Source organism: Monosiga brevicollis, genomic scaffold (genome assembly GCF_000002865.3).
Source record: "Monosiga brevicollis MX1 MONBRscaffold_9 genomic scaffold, whole genome shotgun sequence".
Classification (NCBI taxonomy): Eukaryota; class Choanoflagellata; order Craspedida; family Salpingoecidae; genus Monosiga; species Monosiga brevicollis.
In genome coordinates, this window is record NW_001865046.1 from 493,561 (window position 1) to 502,160 (window position 8,600).

The 8,600-nt window shown below is 53.6% G+C and overlaps 2 protein-coding genes across 2 annotated transcripts in view; one reads left to right on the forward strand and one right to left on the reverse strand.

Moving 5' to 3' along the window:
• Positions 1-1,765: 1,765 nt before the first annotated feature.
• On the forward strand, positions 1,766-6,051 carry MONBRDRAFT_7973 (uncharacterized protein; the record flags this gene model as incomplete). The annotated part of the gene is made up of 7 exons (XM_001745469.1): positions 1,766-3,133; positions 3,361-3,595; positions 3,700-3,914; positions 4,082-4,303; positions 4,409-4,531; positions 4,660-4,856; positions 4,971-6,051. The coding sequence occupies 7 exons, from the start codon at positions 1,766-1,768 to the stop codon at positions 6,049-6,051; spliced, it is 3,441 nt and encodes a 1,146-aa protein (XP_001745521.1).
• A 657-nt stretch (positions 6,052-6,708) lies between these two features.
• MONBRDRAFT_36955 (uncharacterized protein) overlaps positions 6,709-8,600 on the reverse strand; it is a gene marked incomplete at both ends in the record, with an annotated part of 7,687 nt that continues 5,795 nt past the window's right edge. Inside the window, 5 exons of the mRNA XM_001745610.1 lie at positions 6,709-6,945; positions 7,298-7,408; positions 7,500-7,657; positions 7,920-7,997; positions 8,216-8,454. Coding sequence (XP_001745662.1) covers positions 6,709-6,945; positions 7,298-7,408; positions 7,500-7,657; positions 7,920-7,997; positions 8,216-8,454 — 823 coding nt within the window. The remainder of the gene's footprint in view (positions 6,946-7,297; positions 7,409-7,499; positions 7,658-7,919; positions 7,998-8,215; positions 8,455-8,600) is intronic.

The following is an 8,600-nucleotide window of genomic DNA, read 5'->3' on the forward strand; positions in this document are numbered from 1 at the left end:
GAGAGAGAGAGAGGAACAGAGAGAGAGAGAGAGAGATGAATTGGTTTGGTCAGTTTGAGAACGAGAGAAATGAAGAGCAAAGAAAAGCACAACTACCACATGTAACAACAACAGGGAACAAAAGGAACAAACAGAAAAACAACAACCAACGACAACAACAGAGAAACAGAGAGAGGAACAGAGAGAGAGGCATTGAGAGAGAGGCATTGAGAGAGAGAGGCATTGAGAGAGAGAGGCATTGAGAGAGAGAGGCATTGAGAGAGAGAGGCATTGAGAGAGAGAGGCATTGAGAGAGAGAGAATGAGCAGCAAAAAAGCAAGAGATCCAAAAGAAAGCAGGGAAGGGCTTTTTTTTTTTTGTGTGTGTGGGACCGTTTTGCAGTTTTAGTCTTGGCTCTTCGCGCCTTGAGGGGGAGGGTGTGCCTCGTGCTGTGCTGTGCTGTGCTGTGCTGTGGAGCGGATTCGTATCGGGAGGGAGGGGTTGCTTTTTGTTGAGAGGGGCTTTGTGTGGGTTAGCCATTCGCACCCTCTATAGCCCCTTTGCTGCGCGCGTGTCGCCACTGTCGCCGTTCTTTCGCCGGGTGTGCCCTTTGCGTTCTCAACGGGCTCAACGGCGGAAACACACCCGCTTCTGAACCCGTGTGACCAACACCGCTCTCATCCGGTCGCCAGCCCTACCTCAGGTGTGTCTTGCTCCCCTCTCTCCCAATGTATTTGGCCCCCATCAGTCTGTATCCGAAAGCATGCCGTCCAGACACCACCCACACAAAAGCAAGAAGAGCAAGCCCTTGTTCACGAGGCACACGGCCTAGCACAGCCCTCCCGTCATATCCCTTTGCCCCTTTGACTTGAAAGATCATTCATCAACATGCCCGACATGCTTCCCCCTTTCCGCACACTCTCATCCATCTGCTCATGTCAATTAAATCATGCGCGGCTCGGCACGGAATCCTTACACACAACAATTTCGTCCGTCACCTGGTCGGGATCAGAGTGCCTGGCTCCTCTCACTCTGGCCTTTCACTTGACTTGATCTCGTTGTTTGACATGTTCCTGACATGTTACTGATTAGACTGGCCCTCTTTGCCGATCTCAAGCATCAGGTGTCCCTGCTGGTCATCTTTGTCTCCTGCACACACACACACACACACAACCGACAACGTGCGTGCACGTCTCTTGGCAGCTTTTCTCATTCTCAGCCGTGTTTTGCCGGTTCGTTCCCTGTCATCGTCTCTGGCTCGCCCACCACAGTCGATTTGTGCGTTCACCTCGTCTTCTGTAGCCAGCCATTTCACCCCATTGTGGTCGCCTGCGCTTGCCCCAATCTTTTGGACTGTCCAATCTTAGCAAAAAGCTGAACCGCGAGACAAGGTTCAAAAGCGGCGCCACTAACATGGCTGCCGCCAGTGATTCAGAGGCTCCCAAGCCCTCAGATCAAACCGACCTTTCAGAAGGCAAAGGTGCCCCACACTCCTCAGAAGCTTCCAAACAAAAAGCCGCTTCTTCCGCTGACAAGAGCCCATCGCCTCAAAAGGTGTGACCGCTAACCCCAGGTCCCACTTCACCTCTCCCTCCGGGGATAACTCTCTTGTGTTCTTTGGGTCGCATACACCTTGCGACATCGAGCGCCACGACGGGGTCGGCAATCATATTCTCCATGTCCATGCCGCATTCACCTCTCGGCTCTGCTTTCTCCCATAGACACCCTCCCGCACGTCGGCGCATTCGTCACCACCAGCGCGCAGGTATGTCGTGCAGCACCTCTCATGCAGCTTCAGCCGCCCCTGCCCAACTCACGCCCTGACCTGCTGTATGCATATGCACCCAGCCCCGCCCCCGAGTCCAAGACTGCTCAGCCAGCCCTAGTCAGTGACAAGGATGCGGCACAAAATGCCGATATGTCTACCAATGACCAAGAGACGAAAGAAGCCTCCCTGCTGGAAACCGACAACAAAGCCAACGAGGCAAGTCCAGATGCAGTTTCCGTGCAAAATCCCGGAACGGCTGCGTCGCAGGACGATGGGAGAGCAGACAGCGGCCCATCGCCAACTAGACCGAGCGAAGGTGCACCGGCTCAAGACAAGCAGGCCACATCAGGGGATGACGAGGCTTTAGCAGATGATCAATCTCAAGCCACTGAGCGTCCAACCTGCCCCACTCCCATTACTGCCGCCAAAGCCTCAGCCCCCGCAAATGAGGACATGGCCCGAACAAAAGACTCCGTTGAACCCGATGAGGAGGTTGTGCTCAAAGCTGATGCTCAGTCAGACCCTCACAAGCCGACATCGACTGACGCATCCAATAATAAGCAGGGTACTCCGACGGTTAGTGTTGTCGAGCCCTCAGATCAGGCACAGCGTGGTGACGCCACGGCACGTTCCCCAAGTCATAGCAACGGCCGGGCTTCCGCCAATCCGGACGATGTCGCGCCAGCCTCGTCAGCTCGCCCCTCTTCCCAGCCTCGTCCCATCGATGACGGGCAGCTGAGTGAGATTGCTACACGATCTGACCTTGATGTCCAGGTCGCCGCTGCACAGGCTCCAGCACGGTCCGATGGATCAGGTCGCGAATCAGCACCCCGCCCTGCTGCACCCACAGTCATGGAAATGGTGTCTGGACCCGAGAACAGTGCGAGCAAGCCATCCAAGAGTGAAGCAGCCTCTCAGCGCAAACCAGGGTTGGACTCAGACGATCACAACACTGACACCAGCAGTAATGCGTCTACGAAAAAGCAAGAGCACCCGGCCGCCGAGCACCAAAAATCGCGCAAGTCACACAAGAAGCGGCGCCACAAACATGAGGCCGAGTCACAAACGCGGCCACTGGGCCAGGCAGCCCTCAACTCGAGGCAGGTAGCAACCCACTCTGAAGAACCGCGGGGCGAAGCCAGCGGTAGTGCCAAAGGCACCACGAAAGCCACCAAATCTGCAGAAACAGCGACAAGCAGGGCCATTTCAGCTGACAAGGCCGGTGGCACCAAGGCCGCGAAGACTGGCAAGCGTCAGACCAGCGCAACGGCCAAGGCCGATGACAAAGCCGACAAAGCACACGACTCGCGTCGTCCCCAAAAGGATGGCGAAGGTGCTGAACGGCCAGCCAAGGCCGGAAAGCGAAACAACGGTTATGATAACGACGTACGTACCCGTGCCCACCACAGTGATGCTTCCAGGACCTGCGGGGAGGGCCAAAGACCAAGGGTTTCGAAGAGAGGAGGCTTGTTCGTGCTTTTCTCGTCTCGAAGGGAGGGTCTTTGCATGTGAGCGTATCACGTTGTGCAATCCACACGATATGCCTGGCCCTCCTCTCACCTCCATGGCGACTCGTTCAAATGCGCACTGTCGTGGCGATTTGGGTTGTGTAGAAGGATGATTACATTATCAAAGTGGACGAAGTGCTGTCCAATCGTTATCGTGTTGCTTCGCAGCTTGGAAAAGGAAGTTTCGGTCAAGTGGTCAAAGCCCACGATCTACACTCTCAGCGCGACGTTGCCATTAAGATCATCAAAAACCGCAAGGCCTTTGAGCGCCAAGCATTCACGGAAATCGCTTTGTTGCGGGAGCTTAACGAGCGGGACAAGGACGATGAAATGAATATCGGTGAGCTTGCGATTATTTCAACTAAATCAACCAAAGGGATTCTAACAGGGCACACGCTCGGGTGAGCATGGGCTAAACTCACATCTCGTACTTGGTGCAACTAGTCCGCTTCCACAGCTACTTTAAGCATCGCAATCACTTGTGCCTCGTGTTTGAGTTGCTGAGCTACGATCTTTATGAGCTTATCCGCCGCACCAAGCATCAAGGCGTCTCCCTGCGTCTTGTTCGCAAGTTTGGCTATCAAGTTCTCAAGGCCATCAAATTTCTTAGCACATGTGGCATCATCCATTGTGATTTGAAGCCAGAAAACATTCTTCTGGTGCGTTGATGCTCCAGTGAAGGCAGTACATGCTGCTTGCTATGGCCCAGCGTGGCTTGAGACCTTGCTTTCTTTCTCTTTGTTTTCCGTTGACAAGACCAAGTTTTCAGCGTCACGACTGATTCACGTGTGTTGTACCCTCCCTCCTTCACTCGCTGACATCGCAGGTTTCACCCAAACGCAGCATGGTTAAAGTCATCGACTTTGGCAGTAGCTGCCGGGTGGAGAAGACCGTGTATCAATACATTCAATCACGCTTCTATCGCTCGCCTGAGGTCATCCTCGGTCTTCCCTACTCTGTCAAGATTGATATCTGGTCTCTCGGCTGCATTTTAGTTGAGCTCCTCGTGGGCCAGCCCCTCTTCAACGGCAAGAACGAACTCGATCAGGTTTGTTTCGTGTTGACTCTTCCCTTCGCGTCACCCCCCCCTCCTTTTTTTTTGGTCGCAAATGCTTCACTCACTGGATTGGTACACCCGATTTGCCCTCATCAGATGCATAAGATGGTTGCGGCTTTGGGCAAGCCACCTAACAGCATGCTACGAAAAGCGAAAAAGCGCAACAACTTTTTCGAGCAAAAGTCTGGTAGCACATACGAGCTCCTGCCCAACGAGGAGGTAATAAAGAAAAAGAAAAAGAAAAAAAGAAAAAGAAAAATCAGTTCTCGCCTTTGTCAGCGGCTCATGGCGTTGCATAGCAACTGCTCTCATGGTGAAGGCTCCTCTTTGTTTCTCTTTGTCGATAGGATCGGGCACCACCCACCATTACTTCAGTCACCGATCTTATCAACGGACATTACAAAAAACGAAATGGCCACAAGGAGGCCACGGGTCATGAGAAGGAAGATGTGGAGCAATTTTTGGATCTTGTGCAAAAGATGCTTGTTTACGAGCCCGACAAGCGCATTGACGCGACCACTGCCTTCAAGCACCCCTTTTTCAGGTTTGTACATTTGAGTGTTGGACCAGATCTTCTTTTGTCTCCCTTGCTGATCAAATTCTGGTGTGTTCAAAGCTGACAAGCCGATCTGATGCCTGGGGGGTTTTGCTGGTATAGTCGCTACCATGAGCGTGATGAATCCGGCGCCGATCAGACGGCTGGCGGGCCATCTGCGGTGGCAGCTTCACAAGCAGCGTCCAAACGATCGGCCTCAGCTGCGCATGAGGAAACCGCCGTTGAAGGGAGCGGTGTGTCAGTGAACCCTGCCACGGCTCAAGGCAACATTGGAGCCACGGCACCTGCTAGTATGGCGACTACTACACCACAGCAAGTCTTTATGATGCCTCCTCAATGGTCACAGATGATGGCGCAAGGTCAGCCTTCAAGCATGCAGAGCAGCAGCACAAATGCCGGACAGTATGGTGGTAGTGCAATGCCATATATGTCAGGCATGCCCATGATGGCTCCTGGCATGATGTCTGGTATGCATCCAATGATGATGATGATGGCCTACATGAATCAGCAGCAAATGCCCAACGGCATGGGCATGATGGGCTCGAATCCCATGACCATGGGTGGTCCCAATGGATCTGCAGCTGCGGCCATGGCGGCCCAGCAGATGCAAGCGGCACAGGCCCACGCCCAGGCGCAGGCCCAGGCCCAGGCCCAGGCCCAGGCCCAGGCGCAGGCGCAGGCGCAGGCGCAGGCCCAGCAGCAAAACCAGCACAGCCAAGCCTCCGCAGCGGCTCAGCAGCGACTCATGGAATCTGTCAAGAGCAAAGGAGCCGAGGCAAAGACCTCAAGTGGTGGACAACATGGCTTTGCTCATCCACTCTTGATGATGCCTGGTGCTGGCATGGGTGATGCTGCAGGTAGCAGTGCCCAGCATGCTTCGGGTGCAAGTGGTGGCATGCGTATGGGGATGGACTCGAACGGGGCCGCTCAGTTTATGCCCCCTCATATGATGGGTGGAGGTGCACCAGCTGGCATGTCCATGGATAATGCCATGGCCAATGCCATGGCTGTATTTCAACAGCAGCAGCTGCAGCAGCAGCTGATGCAGCAGCAACAACAACAGTTGCAGCGGCAGATGCTTCAGCAGCAACAGGCACAGCAGCAGCAAGCCCAGTTCCAGCAAGCCCAGTCTGGCGCACCTAGCGCTAAGAAGTCGCGTCGAGGCGATCAGGGTTCGAATTGACATGCCACTTAGGCTGGCTTATGGTCTCTGCGTTCCCAGTTCAAGCCTTCGGTTGCACTCGGGTCTAGACTGTCAACATCTTGATTTCAAGGCCACCTTCACATGTCAATGATCTCAGCCGTTTTCGCTCATCCTCTCTGAATGGCAAAAAGTCATGGTCATCGGTGACCATTTGTGTATATCAACGTTTCGTCTGGTGTGTTGTCCTGGGCAGCGAGAGGCATGAGTGTGTGTGCTTGTCGGTTGGGTCTGCGTGGAGTTCATGTTTCATGTATCTTTTTGCAGTTAGTACAGCTTGGCCGCTGAGATAGGCAATCAGCTTTTGTGCAATGGCGGTTGTTCACGATTTCATATAGTTGTGTTGCTTTTTTTTTTTTTTTTTTCCATCCGTGGTCTGTGCTCTGGCCAGTCTTCACACGGTCGGTGAGGGTATGATTGTGTCTTTGTATTCATCCGTATGCGTTTGAGTGAGGCCGTTTCTTCTTCTTGGTGCGATCTGCCTGCCCATGCGTGCATGCGCGTACGACATGTGTCCTCTTGTCGACAGGCAGGGGTATCATTTTACATGTTAATTGATCGTGAGCTTTTTCTTTTCTGTCTTATTTCAAGTCTTGTCATCTTTTGAACGCCTGGGGCGAGGCCATCGTGAAAGATATGTCACGCGATGCTGTCAAGGATTCGGTGTACCAGCGCCATAAACCATTCCATGGCTGGCAGGGACGGGTCAGGGGTGCGCTCGACTGGGCTGCTCAAGGCGTCCCACACCACATCCATCTGCAATGATGTCAGCGCCAGAGCAACGGGGGCAGTGGTGCTCGCAAGGGTTTCAGACCCTGTTTGCTGCCCGGTGGTGCTCTGAGTGGTGTCATCAGCAAGGAAATCCATGACACGCGTCTGCAAGCGCAAGGCAGGAGTCAAACGTGCCATTGTGTGTGTGTGTGTGTGTGTGTGTGTGTGTGTGTGTGTGTGTGTGTGGAAAGTGAGTATTGACATTGCAGCAGCTAGTAAAATCAGGGAACTGGGGCGATTGGCGTCAAAAGGATGGTGCGGGGCTGAAACATACTTGGCTGAGTGGTCTTGTGCGAGGTGAATGGGAGGTGGCAATGTGTGATTTCATCGGACGCTGGCCAATCTCATGTAGCTAGGCCGAGTATTGCATTGGCAGTCCAACGTTATGGAGGCTGCTCATGGACGAAGCAAACCATCTCGGTCAACAGGAAGCTTTGGCAATGCCCAGTGCACTCACCAGCTCAGCAAAAGTAAGGGTGCTATTGTGCTCGTGCGTGGCAAGTATATCGATCATGTGGGCAGAGAATTCATCGGACAAGCTCACGCCAATATGTGGTGATACTTGGTGCTGGAGGGTGGACAGGTGGGGGTGAGCATCAGAGATGTGCACAGGTGCAACACAGCAGCCAGAAGGAACAGGGAGATATCCAAGCACAGACCGAGTAGCTGTCTTCAACACGCAAGCTTGAGCCGATGCTAGCAATGTGCGGGGCGCGAATCTTGCTGCCCATGGTCTCAGCGTGGCAAGTGTCCAGGACAAAGACAATCTCCTTGTACCTGGGTTCGGCAATCATAAGAATTCGGGTTGATACAGGTCCTGATAGGCAGGGAACATGCCGAATATCTCATTTGAGCGCAAGGCGTACCGCCTCCCGGAGTACATTTGGGCGAAGACGTTGGCTATTTCATGGCTGGATAAAATTTCCTTGTCCTGAAACTTAAAAAAGTCCTCTCCACCGTGTCCTGGGCAACAGCGAGAGCGAGTAGAGCATGACCTCTGAGATAAGCGCAAGGCAGGCACCGCAAGCAAGCTCAATGACATGACACGCCCGCGCAAGCCACGGCAGCGAGCTCAGTACCCGTCATGTAGAGAAAGATGCGAGAGCTTGCGTCGGAGTTGAGGCGACGATGTCGTGGAGTATGTCGTGGTAAGCGACCTGTGAAAAACAGCAAGGGGGGCGCGGTGTCAGGCTATCGTGGATCAAGCAGCGGGCAATGGCTTTTAACTGAATACCTGTCATCAATCGGACAAAGTTGTCAGCCGAGACATCGGCGTCACGATAATCAATCTCCACGGTACTGTCTATGAGCCGCAACTCAGTTGATGAATGAAATGCAATTCCAGTGACAGGCCGCGGTGGTGCCTAGCACGTACCAAAAAGATTATCCTTGATCTGGCGGTCATGAAAGAGGCGGCCGGGCTTGATGTTCCGCGGGTTGCAGGCATGGTTGTCGGCAATCATCAGCAGAATGCGCTCATCGGGAATGCCGAGCCTCTTCACCGTGTGATAAACCGCGAGGGCATTGGTGGTATGACGATAGTTGTACCAAAACTTGGAGGTCGACACGATCACAACCCAGTCATTGGTCCCTGTCGTCACCACTCCCTGCCCACTGAGCGTAAGCGCCATTAGCCACAGCCCCGCCCACCAGCCCATCGACGAGCGCGCGCTCGATTTCATGATTTCGGTTTTCACACAAAAAACTTGACAATTGGCTCTTTTGGTGTATTTTGTCTGACATCGATGAATTGGCAAAAT